The sequence below is a fragment of the Lontra canadensis genome, unplaced genomic scaffold, assembly GCF_010015895.1.
Source record: "Lontra canadensis isolate GAN:19392208 unplaced genomic scaffold, GSC_riverotter_1.0 scaffold9, whole genome shotgun sequence".
Classification (NCBI taxonomy): Eukaryota; Metazoa; Chordata; class Mammalia; order Carnivora; family Mustelidae; genus Lontra; species Lontra canadensis.
The window spans coordinates 19,367,700-19,389,641 of record NW_022631003.1 but is presented as its reverse complement, the minus strand read 5'-3'; the positions used below and the strand labels follow the sequence as shown (position 1 = coordinate 19,389,641).

The window sequence follows — 21,942 nt, the reverse complement described above, 5'->3', positions numbered from 1 at the left end:
ATTTTTAGATAAGGTAAAGTATGACTCTAAAAAACTGGAGGGAGAATAGAGGGTACTATATACAAAAACTTTGTAGAACTCTTCATAGTAACTACATTGGTATATTATATTAATACTCATTCTGAGGTTTTTTTTTTTTAAGACTGTTTAATGTTGGATTAAGTGAGTAATCATTGAGTGTATTCTATTGCCCTTGCATATGCAGGATTTTCAGTATGAAAGGAAGTAAATATGATACTGTAGAGCTCTGTTAATTAAGGAAAACTGATAATTCTGAATTTCACTTAGAAGTACTGGGGCACCTGGGTGGCTCAGTGGGTTAAGGCCTCTGCTTTCGGCTCAGGTCATGATCCCAGGGTCTTGGGATCGAGCCCCACATCGGGCTCTCTGCTCAGCAGGGAGCCTGCTTCCCTTCCTCCCTCTCTGCCTGCCTCTCTGCCTACTTGTGATCTCTGTCTGTCAAATAAATAAATAAAATCTTAAAAAAAAAATCATACCTTTCAGATGAAGTTGTTTCTGTGTCTGTGGCAGGAAATACACAAGATGAGTGGGAATGTATGTCATACCAGATAGCAAAGAACTGTTACAGACTCTAGGTTTATTTTAGTAAGCCTGGAGAAATAACTTGAGGAGCCTCTCTCAGTTCAAGAATGGAAAGAAACTCCTCAAGTATGTTTAAATCCTTAAGTTCATAATGATACTGTAGAAAGGAAGTGGTCCATTGGAGAGGATGCTAGGGAATCAATTCATCATTATTCCTAACGTTGGTAAAAAGGAAAAGAAGCAATTTATTTTCCCGTTCTTTCTACATGAATCTACCAGTAGCTAACAAAACAGTAGATAGGGGAAAGCTGTTCCCACTAATATATGAAAAACAAGTGATACAATTAGAATATCAGCATTTTATAACTTTCAGTGAACAATTGGATCTAGGCAGTGAACGTGAGTGGCTGCTAACATCACAACTAGAAAAAGAATAGACATTATTTGCCTGCTTTTGGAGGAAAAGTGCACTGTTACGTTTTGCCAAAGGTATCAGTTCAACATGAGTCTGATCGAACTTGGAATTTGCAGGAAAAACAGAGGACAGAGAAACATAGTCAGCTGCTGTTTGAGTTTGCATCAGTGGATATGGACTCAGAGGTTAAATATATCCCAGGTCCTCCGACAGATAAGCTGTGAAGAATGATGATGGAACCTGTAGATTAAAAGAGACTGAAAAGAGCGTTGAGGGAGGATGAGTAGGCCAACCACAGGGTTTTTAGGGTAATGAAAATAATTCTGTATCATACTATAATGATGGATACGTGTCATGCATTTGTCCAAATCTGTAGAATGGACAACATCCAAGACTGAACCCTAAAGTAAACTATGGTCCTTGGGTGATTATGATGGTAATCATAAACCAGTGTAGTTTCGTCAAGTGTAACAAAAGTTAATTTTTTTTTTTTTAAGCTATAAAAGTGGTACAAAAGTACCATTCTGATGGGGGATATTGATGGTGGAGAAGACTGTGCATGTATAAGGGCAGGAGGTATATGGAAAATTTTCTGTACATTCCCTTCAATTTTGCTGTGAACCTAAAGCTGCTGTAAAAAAAAATAAAGTCTTGAGACTTAGCAGACATAGGAAACTAAAAACAATAGGTGGCCAAGACTAAACTTTTCTGTGGATGCACACTCAGGTAATAAAACTAAAAAGTAAAGGATTATTGTAAAGTCAGAGTAGTGGTTACTTTGAGGAGAAGGGTCAGAATAGTGGTTACTTTGAGGAAAAGGAAGGGTCGAGACAGTGTCCATGAAGAGTTTTCTGAGGTTGTTAGGAAATTTCTTTCCTGATTTGGGTGAAGGTTACACTGTTTTGTTTTTGTTTTTGTTTTTTTCCTGTATCAGTCTTATTTTATAATAAAAAGGTAAAAAACAAGTTATATTGAAGCTTCTCAGCAGATAGAGGAAAATGAATTACCAGCACACATTGGAAAGGTGGAAACTTAGAGGAGTTCTTTGCAAGAGAATGTTTTCATCAGAATAAATTCGATGAAAAAAAAAATTCACATGTAGTCACTAAGGGATGTAATGTACTTTAAAAATGCAGTTTTTGTGTATATGTTAATTTTATGTTACTTTTCCTTGGTGGTCTCTGTTTAAAATTGGGGCATAATACAGTAGAGGTAATTCTACAAATGATTAAGCTAATGTTATTCAAGATAGAAATCTTCTGGAAGTTAAGATAAGGATAGACCTTGGAATACCCAGGGAAGGAGTAAACTCTGTATGCCTTTAGTCTTCCTTCAGTGATCAGTGTTTTGATTTTTGCTTTTGATAGGAGCATGTAGCAGACCACAGTACCTAGTATTTTTTAGGAATTCAGTAAATGTGGATCAGATGGTATTATTTATTACAGAAGAATAATTGTGTGCAGTTCTTTATGAAAATGGTGCTTTTGACTAGTCATTAGCAATGCATGATCTTTTTAGCTACTCTTCCGCTGATAATGGATTTGTCCTTAAACTTCTACACTTTGAGTTCTTTTTGAGATGAACACCAATACATTTGTCAGAAAGCCATACAAATACTTGAGGAATGCAATTCGGTCTTGGAAGAAGTAAGCTAATTAATCCTCAGTTGAGAACAATATCCTTAGGTCAGTTACATTCTGCTAAGAAACCTCACACCAAAGTAAAAAAAAGTATCTTAACCGGTTTGGTTCTGGGAAAAGCTACATAATTGTTGATTCCAAATCTGAAAAACCCACATGAGCTGTACAGTTTCCATGATGAACTTCAAAGATTCATTACTGCCCCTCTTCCTTTAAAGAAAATAAATAACAGGAATTTATAGTGTATACTTATTTACATTTGTATATCTCCTTTCAAACAGTCTTCGTATAAGCTGTGCAATATAGCTTTAAGTATCATTCGCCTTTGGACACAGATTACTCAAAGCTCTCATAGGCATTTCCTAACATACATTAATATTCCTAAACACTATCTCTGCAGAAGGTACATCACCTGTAAGAGTGTTATGTGCTTTGTGAGATATAAAATTCATAGTTCTTTGATCTTCAGTTGCAACTGAAAACTGCAATATTTATCTTTGGGAAGACTACAATATTTAGTTTTTAAGAGAATTGTCAAGGTGCACCTCGGTGGCTCATTCAATTAAGTGTTCAACTCTTGATCTCAGCTCCGGTCTTGATCTCAGGGTTGTGAGTTCAAGCCCCACATTGGACTCCATGCTGGGCATGGAGCCTGCTTAAAAAAAAAACAATTATCAATATACAGTTGACCCTTGAACAGCAAGGGTTTGAACTGCACAGGTCCACTTACATGTGTATTTTTTAAATAAATACAGTACAGTAAATGTATTTTGTCTTATGATTTTCTGAATAACATTTTCTTTAGCTTACTTTATTATAAGAATATAAATTATGATACATATACAAAACATTTGTAAATTGGCTCTTTATGTTATCAGTAATGCTTCTGATCAACAGTAGGCTATTCTTGTTAAGGTTTGTGGGAGTCAAAAGTTATGTTTGTATTTTCAGTTGTGTTGGGGGTCAGTGCCCCTAAACCCTGCATTGTCAAGGGCCAATTGTATTGTTAAGGTGGCATTTCTCCCTAAACTGATCTGTAGAATCAACATAGTCTCAAAAGTTCCAAAGGAGTTTTTGAATGTGTGTGTGCACACTTTAAAAAAAAACAAAAACAAAAACCAAATTGACAAATTGAATCTAAAGTTTGCCTGGGAATGTCTAGAACCTATTAAAATAGTTCAGTTAATTTTATTAAGGTAAAAAAACATATGGCATCTTTCAACTTGATTTCAAGATTTACTGTAAAGCTAGAATAATTAAAACCATGAGGTATTAAATCTAAGGATAGAGTCCAATAGAACAGAATGATTTCAGAAACAGGTGCACGCATAGGTAACTGATTTTAAAGTAGATATCAAGGGTGTAAATAAGCTATTTTAACCTGCCTTGACAGACACTGAAGAAAAATAATAAACTTTAACATCTTTAGGGAGGGGTGCCTGGGTGGCTCAGTGGGTTAAAGCCTCTGCCTTCAGCTCAGGTCATGATCCCAGGGTCCTGGGATCAAGCCCTGCATCGGGCTCTCTGCTCAGCAGGGAGCCTGCTTCCCCCCGCCCCCGCCTGCCTCTATGCCTACTTGTGATCTCTATCAAATAAATAAGTACAATCTTTAAAAAAAAAAAAAAAAAGAAAGTATTAAAACTAACATCTTTAGGGAATAATAAAAGCCCTCTGTGGAAAATAATTCCTAACAACTAGGGTCGGGTTTTTAATTTAAGGTTATTAACACTTTTTTTGGGGGGGGGGGGGTCAGTGTTCTTTAGCAGCTGTAGGGAATGGGGGGAATGATTGGAGGCAAGTCTAGGAGGATGGATGGAAGCCAGATCATACAGGTCTAGTATTCTGAGAAAAGGCATTTGAGTTTTATCCTGAAAAGTAGTTGGGAGTCATTGCAGATTCTCAAGTAGCAAACTGACCTGGCTAGATTTGTCTTTTGGAAGTCCCAGTTTGATAGTTGTATAGAAAATGGTTTGAAGATTATTTATAATTAGTTCACTTCCTTAAATCTTCCAGTAACTCATCATTATTCTCAGGAGAAGTACAGACTCTTCATTGTGACTTAAATGATCTAATTCCTTTATCTCACTTAGGAAAAATGTTCTCACCAATTCCTTCCTTACACACTAAGACCAGTCCTAATGAACTACCTGTAGCTCCCTGAAGATATATCTTTGATGACTCCTTTTTCTACTTTGAATGGCTGGTTAGATGGAAGTGCCATTCCTTTGAGAGGGATTTGGAAGAGTAGAATAAGTTCCTTTTACTTCTCTTTTTTCTGTCTTTTTTTTTTTTTTTTTTTTTTTAAATGTAGGAAGAATGAGGTTGAGTTCAGCTTTAGACATGTTTGCAGTTGAGTTGCTTAGAGAAAACTATGGTTATGAAGTCTGGAGAGCTTTGGATATATGAGCCTGCAGCTCAGCAGAGCAGTCTCACAGGGAGAAACAGATTTATAGTCATTATCAAGTTAATGGTTATTAAAGCCATGAACTATAAACATAGGGGAATTTTGTATCAGTACCAGAGACTTAGGCAAAGATAACAAAATACCAGAAACCTTGAAGAATTTCTGCATGGTTCAGGATTGAAGGATGTCCCAATCTGACTGAACTGTTGTGAGATTAATCATCCGTTTTTGTCTGGGTTTCAGGAAACCCCTTAGACCTAGGCAGACTGACATGGTTCATTACCTACGGAACTTGTGTAGAATTGACTTCTCAAAGAAGCAAGTTGAAGAGATTTGCCCAAATAAGCAATAATAACCTCATCTCTCCAGAGATGATGGCTGGAGGTAGGGATGAGGAGGAAGAGGAGGAGGTGGGCTAGGGTGAAAGTAGGCCTCATCTGGATTCTGTTAGTACTTCTGGGAAATGTACCAGGTACTGAAGGACACATATATTATGGCAACCATACTTGACATGATTGAGCATGTTAGGCAAAGATCAGAGATGTAGTTAAAGCTGGCTGTGAATGAGCACAATGGTGTCATAGAATAAGCAGACTCACGATATTAACAGATTTTTTAATCTGTTAATCCAGAAACATGGAAAAAAGTACATGAATATGCTATTATTGCTAGCCTCAAATCCAGCCCCCTCTGTGCGTGATTTGATTTCCAAATCAAAGTAAAACTGCAAACTGAAAATTTATTTACCTTCTCTCTTCTTGATCTGAAAACCTGGACCAGGAATTTTTAGGCTATAACAGAATTGATCTCAACTTCCAGTAAAGTATAGACCTCCCTCTGAAATATAAGCAAATAGAAAACAACAACAACAGAAATAGGGCCTACAAGAAGATACTACAATCCGAAGAATGACCTGTATCAAGGAACCAGAGCAAATGACTTCCTGTAATCTCCTGTAAGATAGTGGAGAAAAAAATTATCAGAGTTTAAGAGGACACAGTATACATGCAAATAGAGTTAGTAGTATGAAAGAATACATTTAAGATCAGTAAAAACAATGATAGTAAACAGCATGATTGTTTAAAACAGTTTAAGCAGTGAGGACTTAAAAAAAAAAAATCAGTGGAAGAGAATTTAACCTTGAAAAAATCTCCCAGAGCTTGAAGAAGCAGAGATGAAATGATGGAAGAAAAGATGTGAGATCTGACGGTTGATGCAGGCAGGTGTTCATGTGTTAGGGCAACAGAAAGACATAAGACATGCAAAGAATCAAAATAGACTATTTCCATTTGCTCTGTCTGAAAAAGTTACTTGATATGCTTTAGAATTAAAATGTAGAGCTTGGGTGAGGAAGTCAGATAATTAAATATTTGTGAAGAATGAAACCAGTTAAACGTGGAGCTAAATCTAGTAATTGATGTTAAAACAAAAGTGTTTTTAAAACTTAGACCATGAGATATTTTGAAATAGAAAATAATGAAGTGCATAATAAATATGTAACTATCAGGTGTTATCAGTAAAAAAGAGAAATGATGGTGGGATGGTTAGATGAGGAAGAAGGGCCTGCAGTTGTAAAATCATCTTAACATCTTCCCTTGTACATAGGGCTCTCAGGATATACTGCTTATTCTTGCAGTTGATAGCTATCTAAATTAGATCAAATATGATTTAAAAACATAACGATAATTGAAGTTGAGTAAAACAGTTTGTATATCCTCCAAATCCCTAGAAACATAAAGGGAGCATATAACTCAATCTAGTGGGAAAAGTCCATGAAAAAGAAATGGGGGGAGAGTAAGGAAAGAATAAAATGGACAGCATAAGAAAGAGTAGGATCCAGCAGTTATGCTGTTAAATATAAATGCAAGATACAGATTCTATAATCTGAATGTTGAACAATATCTGCTTTTAACCATACTGCCATTTTTTTTCATGGCATGATTTTAATGATTTCCACTGTCACACACAGTGTATATCTGCATCACTCTTTTTTTTTTTTACATTAAGTTTAAGAAAAAAATTTTATCCATTTTAAAATTTTAAAATGTTTTACTTATGTTAATTGTATTTTTTCTTTACTGATCAAAGCAAGTATTTTCCACAGTGTTAATTATAGTGGAGTCTCATTATGCATGGTACTTAATTCTTTAAAGTTGTTAGAAACACTGAGATAATGAATACAGAATCAGTGCTCTTGGGAAATACAGAATTAGATTCCTGCTAGCTTATGGTTAAAACATTTTCATCAGCTGATCATTTCATAATCTTTTTAATGTAAGTTTCTGCTTAAAAACCCTTTATATATAGTGTTGAGTGTTGAACAATAAGGATGTTTATAGCACAGTCATTCAATGTAGTGTTATATAGCTAAAAGAAATGTTTAATAACATGGTAAAAATCTTTACAATGCCTTGTTTAATGAAAACAGGTCTTTATGATGAAGTAAATGCCACAGATTTTAAAACACTCAATTTTGTAAAAAAAAAAAAATCAAGACAAGAGGGTGAGTTGGTCTTTCAAAATAAATTAACCATTTTTCTCAAGGCAAATTAACCACTGTTGAGAAACATGGCCTTTGGGGTCTTGTTGCATATATTCCCAATGAAGAAGCTCAGTAATTTGGGGGTGCTAAATGCTCTTTAGTCTTGGCTTACTGCAGGTGCCTTCATCATTTCTTGGTTTGGCTCAGCTTTTTTCCTTCTGTCCTTTGGGGGCTATGATTTAGAGCAAATGGATTTTTACTATATTTTAAATTCTGAACCTTGTTTGTTAGTTGGTTTCCTGTTGTACCTTAACTGTTATAAAAATAGAAGCCAGATTTTCTGTTTCTAGATGTTTGGGAATTGGCTTGTTATTTGTATATATACATGTATGTATTGTATGCATGCTTTAATAAAGGACTAGAAAGATGTTCTTTTCATTTCTCTTTCCAAATTTTCATGGGGAACATACATGTATTTCTTACATAATCAGGAAAAAAGAATTATTTTGGAAAAAAGTAAATACCAGATTTTGATGAAATGATTTAGATACCTTTAATGTTTCTCCCTTTCTATTCCAGATATAGTATTTACTTTACTTCTGTCTGGCCTACCTACAGTCTTGAACACAGTATAGTTCCTTCAAGTGATCCCCAGTTGTATAAGACACTATTCAAGTTGTTTGCCCATTTTTAAATTAACGCATTTTTCTTAGTTGTAAGAATCTCATTGTATTCTGGAAACACTCTTTTCATTACATATATGATTTAGAAATAATTGCTTTTCATCTTGCAGCTTTTGTTTTCATTTTCTTGTTGGTGTGTTTTGAAGCACAAAAGTTTTTGATTTTGATAAAGTGTAATCCATTAGCCTTTCTTTTGCTAAAAGCATTTTTGATGTCTTTAGAAATCATTGCCTAACCCAAAGTCATGAAGATTTACAGCTTTGTTTTCTTTCTAAGAGTTTTATTGTTTTAACTCTTACATTCAGATTTATGCTGCATTTTCTGTAGGGCATCTTACACTCTTATGTCAAATTTATTTTCAAGTATTTAGTTATTTTTTTGTGGTGTTGTGGATGAATTATTAATTTCAATTTATGTATTCTTTTAAGATGCCACATCTAAATGAGATCATAGAATATTTGCCTTTCTCTGACTTATTTAATGTAGTATAATGTCCTCAAGGTCCATTCATGTTGTTGCAAATGACAAGATTTCTTTTTTTTTTTTTTTTTTTGAATAGTTGAATAGTATTCTGTTGTACATACACACACATTTTCTTTATCCATCCATTTTGTCCATAGACACTTAGGTTGTTTCCATGTCTTGGCTTCTTTAAATAATGCTTAGTGAACATGGGTGTATAGATACCTCTTTAACATAGTGATTTCACGTTTCCTTCAGATGTTTACTCAGAAGTTGAATTGCTGGATCATCTGGCCCTATTTTTAATTTTTGAGGAACTTCCATACTGTTTTCTGTAGTAGCTGTACCAATTTACATTCCCACCATCAGTGCACAGAAGTTACCTTTTCTCCACATTCTTGCCAGCATTTGCTATCTCATGGTTTTTTGGGTTTCTTTGTTTGTTTTTTTTTTGTTGTTGTTGTTGTTAATGTGTGCCTAGCCCTGTGGGCCCTGTGGAAAGGTCTACTGGGGCATCCGTGGTTGAGCTGATTTATCATTTTCCTTGTCCTCATGAGGAAACTTCTGCCTCTTTTCCTCACTCTTTAGTATTTTCTATATTTAGAATCATGGCACTTATGAATTAATGACAGTTTTACTTCTTCCTTTCCAATCTAGAAGCCTTCTCTTTGTGTTTGATAGTACTGGTTAGATCCTCTGTTACAGTGTTGAATAGAAGACATCCTGTTTGATCCTGACTTTTGGGGAAATAATAATAATAATAAATTCATATTATATAATTATATATAATTACATTACACATTATAATTATATATTACATATACATTTGATATATTAAATATAAATATGTTATTTACATTTATATATTTGTTATTACTATTATTTTGCCATTGAGCATGATTTTAGGAGTAGGCTTTTTTGTAGACACCTTAATCAGGTTGAGGAAGTTTCCTTCTATTCCTAGTTTCTTCACAATTTATACCATGACTGGATATTATATTTTGTCCAGTGCTTTTTCTACATCTACTGAAATGATCATGTGATTTTTTTTTTTTTTTTTTTTTTTTTGTGAACATGATGAATTAGTTGTTAAACCACTGTTGCATTCTTGGGGTAAATCCCATTTGGTCATGGTTTAGAATCCTTTTTAGATGTCACTCGTTTCAGTTTGCTGACATTCTGTTGAGGATTTTTATGTCCTTATTCATTAGAGGTGTTAGTCTATAGTTGATTTTTCTTATTCTGTCTTTGTCTGGCCTTGGTTGTCAATATAATACTAACCTCATGGAATGAGGTGGGAGGTTCTTCTTCCTCTGTTTTCTGGTAGAGTATGGGATCGACATTATTTCTGCTGCAATATTTAGTAGAAGTCATCAGTGAAGTTACCCGGGCCTGGGGATTTCTTTATGGGAAGATTTAAAATTACTAAGTCAATTTCTTTATTTGTTCTAGGTCTTTAGGTTTTTTAAAATTTCTTCTTGATTCACTTTGGTTAACTTGTTTCTTTCTAGGAATATTTCCATTTCATCTAAGTTGGCATAAAGTTATTCATCATATCTCCTTATAATCCTTCTAATTTCTGTAAGGTCAATAGTGACGCCCCTCTTATATTCATGATCTTATTCACAAATTTCCCAATTTACATCTTTTCTTTTTCGGGGAGCCCAGTCTACCTAAAAGATAGATTTGTGGATCTTTTCATAGAATCCACATGCAGTTTTATTGAATCTTTTTCTCTACTGTTTTTTGTTTTAATATTTCATTGATCACCACCTTAATATTTTAATTTTTTCTTATGCTAGCTTTGCATTTAGTTTGCTCTCCCCTCCCCGCCCCCAGTTTCTTAAGCTTGCAGCTTAGTTTATTGATTTGAGATTATCTTCTTTTCTAATACAGGCACTTAAGGGGTAAATTTATAGAATTTACCCTAAGCACCACTTTAGTGGTATCCTATATATTTTTTAATAAATGTTTTATTTTCATTTCCTTTTACCTGAAAATACTTAAAAGAATTTCTTGTGATTTCTTCTTGGACTTTCTTATTGCTTATTGAGAAGACATTAAGGACGAATTTAGAAAAATTTAGAATTTAGAAAATTCTCATTTATGGGTTTCCCAAATTTTATTGTTGTTGGTTTAGTAATGAATTTTGTAGTTCTCAGGAAATACACTTTATATGATTCAGTTTTTTTTTTAATGTTTTATTTATTTAAATGAGAGAGTGTGTGCATGAGTGCCCTAGGATCGTGACCTGAGCCAAAGGCAGATGCTCCTGATTCAGTATTTTAAAGTGAATTGAGATTTATTCTGTGACCTAGTATGTGGTCTATCCTGGAGTAAGTTCCATGCATTCTTTGAAGAATGTATGTTCTATTATTGGATGGGAATTTAGTTTATTATTCTAATAACCAGTTTAAATTGGTTGATAATGTTCAGATTTCCATATCCTTGATGATTTTCTGTCTAGTTCTTTTTTTTTAAGATTTTATTTTTAATTAATCTCTATGCCTGACGTTGGGCTCAAACTTACAACCCTGAGATCAAGAGTTGCATGCTCTAGGGGCACCTGGGTGGCTGGCTCAGTTATTTAAGTGTCTGCCTTTGGCTCAGCTTGTGATCCCAGGGTCTGGGATCAAGCCCCACATTGGTCTCCCTGCTCAGCAGGGTGTCTGCCTCTCCTCCTCTTTCTGCTTCTCCCCCAACTTGTGCACTATCTCTCAAATAAATAAATAAAATATATTTTTTTAAAGTTGCTTGCTCTATCAACTAAGCCAGCTAGGCATCTCATTTCTGTCTAGTTGTTACATATTTCTGTGAAAGTAGGGTGTTGAGATCTTGGACTGCGTCTGTCACAGTCTTCATTTCTGTCAGGTTTTTCTTCATTTGTTTGAGGCTCTGTTTTTTTTTTTTTTAATATGTTTATAGTAGTTTCTTCCTGATGATTGGAATCTTTGTATAAAATGTGCTTCTTTACCTCTTATTTATTTTTTGTCTTAAAGTATATTTTTGTCTGATACAGTCACTCTGTCTCTCTTAATGGTTACTGTTTACAGTAACCTTTTACTCTCAGTTTGTATCTGTGAATATAAAATGTTTCTCTTGTAGACAGCATATAGTTGAATCTTGTTTTACCCAGTCTAACAATCTTTGTCTATATATAGAGAAGTGTTTTTTTGAAAAGGAAGAACTGTATATATTTAAGGTGCTCAACCTTTTAGGTTTTTTTTTTTTTAATTTTATTTATTTATTTGACAGAGAGAGTACACAAGCAGGGGGAGTGACAGGCAGAGGGAGAGGGAGAAGCAGGCTCCCTGCTGAGCAGAGAGCCCAGGACCTGGGATCATGACCTGAGCTAAAGGCAGAGAAGCTTACCTGACTGAGCCACCCAGGTGCCCCCAACATTTTGCCTTTTGATTGAAGTGTTTATTCACATTTAGTGTTACTAATGATATGCTTGGGTTTACATCTGACATTTTGATGTTTGTTTTTTCATATTCGTTTTTGGGATTTTTTTTTTTTTTTTGGTTCTTTTCTGCCTTTTGTATTAAGTAGGTATTTTCTAATAGGTAATTTCTTTGTTGATTTTTTAATTTTTTTTTTTTTTTCAAGAGTGGGAGAGAGAGTATGGAGGGGCAGAAGGAGAATAGAGACTCTTCAGCAGGACCCGTGCCCAGCACAGAGCCCATCTTGGGGCTCAATATCGCAACCCTGAGATCATGTCCTGATCCGAAATTAAGACTCAGACACTTAAATGACCGAGCCACCCAGGCATCCCAATTTTTGGAACTATAATTTTGAGAATAAAACAATTTTAGTGATTATTCTCAGTGTTGCAATATGCATTTTGTTAAAATCAACTTTATATAAACTGAGTTACTTCTGTAAAGTCAAAAATTTTACTCTAGTGTGTCTCTATTCCTTCTCCCTTCCTTTTTGCTGTGATTGTCATTTATTTATTTTTTTATTAAAGATTTTATTTATTTGACAGAGAGAGAGAGACAGCAAGAGAGGGAACACAAGCAGGGGGAGGAGGAAAGGGAGAAAAGGCTTCCCACTGAGCAGGGAACCTGATGTGAAACTCTATTCCAGGACCCTGGGATCATGACTGAGCCAAAGGCAGATGCTCAACTGACTGAGCGACCCAGGAGCTTGTAGTCTTTTTGTATTAAACTACATTATTTGCTGTTTCTGGTACTCCCTAATTCTTCCCGAGGATTCAGGTTACCATTTGGTCATATCCTTGCTCCAGTATAATTCTGTCCTCTCCCCTGTCCTTTGTATTACATATCTTTTACTTTTAAAAAATTTCTTCTCGGGACGCCTGGGTGGCTCAGTTGGTTAAGCGGCTGCCTTCGGCTCAGGTCATGATCCCAGCGTTCTGGGATCGAGTCCCGCATCGGGCTCCTTGCTCGGCAGGGAGCCTGCTTCTCCCTCTGCCTCTGTCTGCCTGTGCTCGCTCGCTTTCTCTTCCTCTGTCTCTGACAAATAAATAAATAAAATCTTAAAAAAAAAAAAAAATTTCTTCTCCTATTTCTTTTTGATTTTTAAAAATTTCTCCTTATGGATGCAGTGTACAGCATAATGACTATAGTTAACACTGTTTCATGACATACAGGAAAGTTACTGAGAGTAAATCCCATGAATTCTCATCACAAAGAATACTTTTTAATTTTTTAAAATTTAAAATAAAAATGTTTTAATTTTTTTGAAGTTTCTACATGAGGTGATGAATATTAGCTGAACCTATTGTAATCATTTTATAACATATGCTAATCAAACCATCATCGTGTATGCCTTAAACTCAGTGATGTATGTCAATCATTTCTCAGTAAAACTGAAAAAAAATCACAAAAAAAGAAAAAAAAATTTCATTTTCACTTTGTTTCCTTATTGTGTTTATTGTGTCTTGTGTTATTTCTACTTTAAACTTCATTTCTGAAATGATTTATTCTTGTATTTCTTATTCTTTCATCAGTTCTGTCACCTCAATTTTGAGGTTTTTAATTTTAATTTCTGTTATTCTCTTGTGTTAAAGTATTATTTTGCAATAGGTTATAAATTTTATTTGTTCAAGAGCCATATATTTCTGGCATATTTTAATTGTCTGTAGAGATATGATTCTTCTCTTTATTTTTGGTTTTGTTTTGAATATTAACTTTTTAAATGGGATTTTCCCTTAATACTTCTTTGTCTTATTTTCATGTGTGATTGTTTTTCTTGAACTCGTCGAAGAAGGCAGGGTGCATCATAACTTTTGTAATTTCATAGAACTCTCGTTTTGTGTGTGTTCTAAAAATGGCAGCTTGCTTTTTGATGTTTCCTGACTCTGATTCCTTCTCCCACTTTTTTTTGTACCTTATTTTTCCATTATCTTGCTTGTACCTATCATTCTCATTTTTCATTCTACTCCCAGTAATTTATCCTCAGTTTGGGGCTTTGTATGGAAGGGAGCCCTGGAATGTCAGCTTTGAGAGTTCACAGTGGGTTAAAATGCACTAGCCCCCTTCAGTGCCAACCATGAATTCATTGTATTCACTCATTCTTGGAGTGGCCAGAACCCCTCCTAGTCAGCTGATGTTCTCATATTTGTTTGCCCTATTTTTCATTGTTACCTGTCTTGTGTGTTCTCCTGTTCTTAGGTCTCTTGATGGCCCTGTTTTTTTCTTTTTGATTCCTCCTTCAGAAATACTGATGCCAATCAGTTCTTATGGCTCTTGGTAGTTTGCCAGACTTTTATGGATTTTGGATTTTGTGGTAATATTTTTTTACTTGGCTCTGTTGTGAATGTTGTCCATGGGTTTTGGTTTTGCTACCTGGTTGTTGTGTTTTCTTGTGGAGGGCTTGTGTAGATTTCCAAACCTGTGCTGCTACCACTGGGAGCAGATAGATATATATATATATATAGACACACACACACACATATATATATACATATATATATACATATATATATATACATACAGTCTGCTGCTCTTTCTCTCTCTCAAATAAATAAAATATTTTTTAAAAATAAGGGTATTTATATATATATACATATATATATGTATATATATATATATATATATATATATATATATATGATGTATTATAACAGCTTCACTACGATGAAGGAAGCTCCCTTCCAAAGTTAGGCTCACATGTCAGAATTAATGACAGTAGTGCTTTGGTATGACCAAACAAAGATTTATTACCCACACAGGTGGGGGAATTCTGAAACAGGGGCAGAGGACAGCTTTCTGGGAAGAGGTCCAGAAACAGAGAAAGTGAATGCAAGTGCACAGGTGTTCTGTAAAGAATAAGTCCAGTTGGTACAGATTTTGAGAGAGGCACCCACCAAGCATGGAATATGAAAGAGGCAGCAAGAGGCTTATGTACTTTGGGTATTGGTGGGATTGAGCCGTATCAGTACACTGCTGAAAATGACAGACACGGGGAAGGGATGTTACTCAGAGGTTGTCAGCACTAAATCAAAGTATCAACAGTAGGTTCAGTTTCTTTTCTTTTGTCTTCATATTGGAGATCCATTTTTTAAATCCTCTTGTTGTGACATACTGCTGAAGAACTGGGCTTTGATCTTTCTGCCATGTTTGTTTTTGGTACCCATGATCAACTCCTCCTTAAAGAAACTTAAGTTTTCAGGGAGAAACCGAGAGATGGGCCTACTTAGTAATCCCAATCAGAGAGATGAAAGGTGAAGACTATGTACAGTTATTTCCATTTTCAGGAACAAGTCACCATTGGTTGGATGAATCAGTAAATGACCAAAAAATTTGTTAAGAATAAGTGATAACGGGGCGCCTGGGTGGCTCAGTGGGTTAAAGCCTCTGCCTTCAACTCAGGTCTTGATTCCAGGGTCCTGGAATCGAGCCCCACATTGGGCTTTCTGCTCAGCAGGGAGCCTGATTCCCTTCCTCTCTCTCTGCCTGCCTCTCTGCCTACTTGTGATCTCTGTCTGTCAAATAAATAAATAAAACCTTAAAAAAAAAAAGAATAAGTGATAGCTTTCCAATTCTGCATTTTGTTCAGCTCTGTTAATTACATATATCATTTAAGATATTTAATTTTAGGGGCACCTGGGTGGCTCAATTGGTTAAGCGTCTGCCTTTGGCTTACGTCATGATCTCAGGGTCCTGAGAATGAGTCGAGTCCGACATTGGGCTTCCCACTCAGTGGGAAGTCTGCTGCTCTTTCTCTCTCTCAAATAAATAAAATATTTTTAAAAAATAAGGGTATTTAATTTTATCAAGCATTTACTGAGTACTGAGTGTCTAATCATCCCATTTAATTTGTGCACAGTGTTGTGTGAGATCTTGGGAATATAAATAAGCCAGAGTATAGTATTTACTTGATTCTAAAAAGATACTGATTTTAAGAACTTTTTATTGATTTATAGACTAAAACAGGAAATGTACACCTCAGTCGTAAAATGCTACCCCATCTCAGAAATATTAAGATATTGAAAAATGTATCCTAAAATTGAGGGATTATTCGTGAAATGTTTATTAAGTACCAGACATAATGCTAAATGCTTTTGCATATGTTATCATTTAATCTTTATAGTAACTCAGTGGGGATAGATTATTATCCTTCATTTATAGATAAAGAAAATAAAACTTGGAGAAATGATGTAAGTAATTAAGTGTCAGAGGGACGTTGAACTCTGGTCTATCTGATTTCTTACTGATATATAAATGTTTTTAGTCAGTATATAAAGTGTATATCTTTTATAAGTGTATCTTTTAGGGAGGGATTTTGTTTTTACTGTTTGTTTTCCTGTATTTACTTCATAGGGTGAATTTTAACTTTTTATTTAATAATATACAAAGGACTTAAAAGGTTTTTTTTCTTCCCAAAGTTTTTCAAAGATTTTATTATGGAATTTGTAGTTCTTTAGGGTAGTTAATGAAATTCTAAGTCATTTATTACTATTCTTCCTTTTCCAGTTGTGTAACTTCTTTCTTGGCAGCTTCTCAGAACTCTCTTACCATACTGAATTTTGATAGATTTTAGTGTGAAATATGTAGACCTATTTAAATTTGGACTTAAACTATGATATCATTCCTATAATTAACATAACCACTTTGGTAAACTTAATAAAGCCGTTCATTTAAAAAGTGGAAGAAACCACCTCAGAAGTTGACATTGTGACAGTTCTTTTGGGGAAAGGAAAAGGAAAAGTAATCTGCTACGGGAAAAAGAAGAAAAATGAGAGAAAATTGTGGTGATGTGGGCTGGCAGAGTAGGGATGAGTGTCTAAAATAGAAAATTTGTTTGGTAAACTGGTCATGCTAATCTTGTATTCAGTTCTTTAAAAATCTGGCCTGAATTTAAAACACCTTAGGCTAGGACCATTCCATGTACATAATAGATATTAACTCTGCCTAGATAAAAATTACCTTACTTTTCTTGAATTTAATTTTGTATGCTGGTGGTCTCTTCAGTATTTGAGATCATCAAGTAATGTCCAGGACCTTAAAAACTGGATTGTATTCCCTACAATATGTGATGATCTTTCTTTCTCTTCGGTTGCTTATACTTTCCATTCCTCCCTCCCAGTCTGTCTATGAAAAGATTATATTTGACATTAGGTAAATATCAAAGAATTTTTTTTCTTGAATATTATTTTGGAGCAGAACATGATTTGTTTGTTATTCAGGAGTATTTACTGATAACTCTCCATGACACTGCAAAGTTCTGGTTGAGCACTAATCAGGCTCTCTACGTTTCCTTTTCATATAGTATGGATTGCTTGTGAGATTTTGGGGTCTGTTTTGTCTCATGAACACAAGTGGCAGCACTTGGTGTGTGTTTTTTTTTGTTTTTGTTTTTGCTACCTGACTTGTGGAGGTTAAGTCACTATATAGCAGAAAGCAAGCAGAAATGATCCTTTACTAGAGCTACACTGGGGTTTGCAGAATGAGCTCCACCAAAACACCTTTTTTAGCCTCAAGTATATGTTTTTACTTTCAGTTACCAAAACCATAGGAAATGATGGAAGAAACAGGCTCAGATTCTTTGTTTTTACACATCAAGAAGGGGAAAACCTATTGCAGATTTAAATTTCTTCACAGTGCCAACTTCAAACTTGGGGATTTTTCTTTTTGTTCACCTAAGAACATGAATTTTATGGATGGAAGATGTGAGTCCAGAGATGGGAATTGACAGCAGGGCTAATACTTGAGCCTTCTCTCTACTAGTTTGTAATGAACCTGGGGCCTGTTGCCAAGTACTTGGTTGGGAGTTTTGGACACTATGAATATATTCAGATTTATTATGTGACTTATTTTTCATAGGTGTATTTGACCTTAGGATTTGTGTTACTTCGGATTTGTGTGTGTTATTGTGGAAAACAAGATGTTTTAATGGGCAGAATCAAGTTTTGATAAAATTTAGAAATGTTTGAGTTTTTCTGTTTTTGTTAATAGGCAGGCAGTGGTTAAAGGTTCCCTTCCACATCCTTTTGCCTTGACATTATTTGAGGACACATTGTACTGGACTGACTGGAATACACACTCCATTTTGGCTTGCAACAAGTACACTGGCGAGGGTCTGCGTGAAATCCATTCTAACATCTTCTCTCCCATGGATATACATGCCTTCAGCCAACAGAGGCAGCCAAATGGTAAGTGATCTTGATTTTTAAATTGCAAGTTGGAATAGCTTTAGCACTCAGATGTCTGGCTTTAGAGAAGGCAGGAGCGGAGAGGACATATCCAAAGGTAGTGGGAAGGAATTAAACATGGGGAAAATGTCAAAATGTAATTCAGGTTAAACGGCAGCCCAAGCCATTTGTAGTTTGTTATCTATCACTGTTGGCCACCTTACTCCTTTGATTGGATCTGGGGTTATGGTAGTTGAGAAGAGAGAAATAAAATAAGAAGCCAAGATAGCTAAGCTTATATACAAATGCATTTCTTCTTTATATTATTTCTCTCTAGTGTGTTTTTAAAAAGAAACACTTTTTATAAAAATAGAAACCTCTGTGACTCTAACTGGTGAATTTAAGTTCCTTAGGTTGCCTGATGAAATACCTGCTTAAACTTTTCTGTGCACATTCCCCTTCCCTTGCCACTCCCAACCTTTTTTCTTAGTTTTGCTTCTATTTTTGGTCAGCCTATGCAGTGACTTGGACTTCTACTGCTGGCAACAATTTCTTGTAAGAGAGGAGTAGAACTAGGTTTAAAAGGAATATGAGAATGTTAAGTGTTTGGCACTTGTATATAAATAAATGTCTGGCATGTGTCTAAGTATATTTCAAATTGTATTCCATAGCCAAAAATAAAGGGTATTTTGATTCTGCATTGCTTTGTATTAGCTCTGTCCATTTAGGGGGAGATAGTTAAATAATATATTATATTGGAATCTGATGATCATGAGTCCATAAAAATGTTTTTAAATATATGTGCTGCCCTTTTTAAAAAACACTGTATGAATTTTTTATTATCATGGATAGTCGTTAGGAGAGAATTTCACTGTTTTTTTGTTTTTAATGGCACTGTTGATCCTTTATGTTTTACTAGTTTCAAAATTTGCAGTCATCATTGCTTTACGTTTCATATTTGGTTGGTCTCCATCTTATGTTGTTTTTTATGAATATTATTTAAATCCATCCCTTTCCATAGTTTTGACAAAAGTGCTAATTAATCTCTGCTTTTCTGTTTTTCCTCTTTTAATCAACCATGCCTATCCTTTCCAGTTAATCTTTCCAAACTGGATTTTTTACCATTCTAATTACCATCTTTGCTTTCAGTGCCATCCACCACAATTTGTTCCCATTCTCTGTGCTCACTCAGCTCTAGTTCTTATTAGTCAACAGTAATCTGAATATTTAGACTATTTGCCTTATCATTTTTCCCAGTGTACAGCCTCCAAGCTCTTATTCATACAGTTTTACCACATTTGAAATGTCCTCCTATCTATCTTTCCTATCCTTCAGGGGTCCTGTCATGTCCTGTGTCCTCTATGAAAGTTTTCTTCTTTAATTCTTAGTGATTTACTTTCTATTTGACTCTGTAGTTATTTATGGTCTGTCATGTGCAAGATAGCGCCTTATCATTGTTTTATATTATTTTCTAGCTTGTTAATTTTGGTGTACTGATTAGATTGTAAGCTCTTTTAGGGCAGGAGACTCCTGCTTTATTTCTTGTGTATTCCTCTTTGGGTACAGAATGCTAAATCATTTCTCACTGATTAATTCCCTTCCTTGCAAATGGTTTGGTAGCCAAGCGCCTGGATGACATTTGGTAGTAATTTCGTTTATCACAGTTGCTCATGTTATGGTTGTTAACCTTTGTGTACCTAGAGAGAGGGAGGGCATCCATAATCATTGGTATTAATCAATGTGATTTATATTTGACAGCTACAAATCCATGTGGAATTGATAATGGTGGTTGTTCTCACTTGTGTTTGATGTCTCCAGTCAAACCTTTTTATCAGTGTGCTTGCCCAACTGGGGTCAAACTTCTGGAGAATGGAAAAACCTGCAAAGATGGTAAGAAGATGGTCTCCAAGAAGGAAAAAATTCAGATAGCAACTGAAATTCTTTATGATTTATTTTATTTCTCTATAATAAGCTCTGTAGGTTACAGTATTTGGGAGACTCGTTGCTTGATCTTTGTCATCACAATCAGTTATATAACGGGGTGTTTTGTGTTTTAGAGCATCTCTTTAATACTGTTTTGTAAGTTATTCTAGCATTTTAACTAAATTTTTAATGTGCTATTTTTGAAGAAAATTAGATGCTATTTCTTTTTTTTAATGAAATGTCAATCATTTATATCACAGTTGGTTCTTGAAAATGAGTATTACTTAGCCTTTTTTTTTTTAAAGATATTTATTTATTTTACAGAGAGAGAGAGATCATAAGTAGGCAGAGAAGCAGGCAGAGAGAGAGGAGGAAGCAGGCTGCCTGCTGTGCAGAGAGCCTGACACGGGACTCAATTTCAGAACCCTGGGATCATGACCTGAGCTGAAGGCAGAGGCTTAACCCACTGAGCCACCTAGGCCTCCACGTGTTACTTATCTTAAAAGAATATATTTTTAACAGTAGGTAGCATTTGTAAATAAAGGACCTCTGCAAGGAAGCAGTGTTTACTAAATTTTCAACTATAATGACTTATCATGGGGTAGATATATTTCTAAAAAATTATTGAATAATATTTTTAATTGCCTTTTAACAACTGAGATGTACTTTCAGAAGAAGAAAAAATATTCCATGTTCTGTTTTTAAAGTAACCTCTTTCTATACTTAACCACTGCCTCTTTTCCTTACTCTCTTAATTCCCTATAGAAAGAGGGCATTTTGGAGAAATATGTTGACTTAGGACATTTCAGGGGACTTCTGATTTGGGAGTACACCAGTTCTCTTTTTCTTCTAATGAGAATGTTATTTTTCATTCTTACCTCTATGGATCACTCTCTGGTCTTCTAGTCACCAGCAAGACCTGGTGAGAAAATTGTTGCATTTAGCAGTGGCTTCTTTATGTAACTCTGAAAAGCAGAAACCTTTATTTCAGAGTAGGTTACAGAGTTCCTGGCAAGGGGGTCAGGGAGTCAGAGGGATGGAATTGAGTTGGTGTACAGGATATTTGTCATGACTTGGCATTGATAAATTATCCTCCTAGTCAAAGGTGAAGCTGGCTGACTCTTGTCAGACAGTTTCCATGGCAAACAACAATTTGGTTTCAATTTAAAACAAAAGGTTTTTGTAATGTTTTTGTTTAAAAATGTAGCCTGCCTTTAAAACAGAGGATTTATTTTAGCAATAGTGGTCTGACTACTACCTCACATGTTTAACTAGTATTTTGAATTTTAGATGTACATTTGGCATATAGTAGCTTCAAATTAACTATTCTGTTTTGATCACCTTACTCAAATTAACAGCTTCACTTTCTATGACTTCTTTGTTTGCAGAGTTTTGGGACTGGCTCCTTTTGGTATTTAACAGAGGCAGTGAATGGTACAGAGTTACTCCTGCTTGGTGCCTGCTGTGGCATTTAAGACTGTATTTTCTCTGAGATCAAGGTCATTTATAATTAGTCTTTGAGTCAAAAAGCTGTTGTTGAGAGCTTTACTCTTCTTCTCAGTTTTTTCAACTGTAATTCCAGATTGATGTGAAGCTAAATGCCAGTATTTTCTTTTAGTCTCACTTCTTTGGAAATCTTTTTTCACTCTTCAGATGTCAGCTTGCTTATTACCTTTTATAATAGTTAGCTGATTTTACTGGTGCTGTACTTGAACATTAAAAAATCAAAACAAACAAAAAAAAGATTGAGCTTAACATCCTCATTCTCAGCTGTTTTTTTTTTTTTTTT

General features: G+C 34.9%; 1 protein-coding gene across 1 annotated transcript in view; it reads left to right on the top strand.

Moving 5' to 3' along the window:
- LRP6 (LDL receptor related protein 6) overlaps nucleotides 1–21,942 on the top strand; it is a 165,983-nt gene that overhangs the window by 69,183 nt on the left and 74,858 nt on the right. The window contains exons 4-5 of the mRNA XM_032855008.1: nucleotides 18,055–18,251; nucleotides 19,989–20,120. Coding sequence (XP_032710899.1) covers nucleotides 18,055–18,251; nucleotides 19,989–20,120 — 329 coding nt within the window. The remainder of the gene's footprint in view (nucleotides 1–18,054; nucleotides 18,252–19,988; nucleotides 20,121–21,942) is intronic.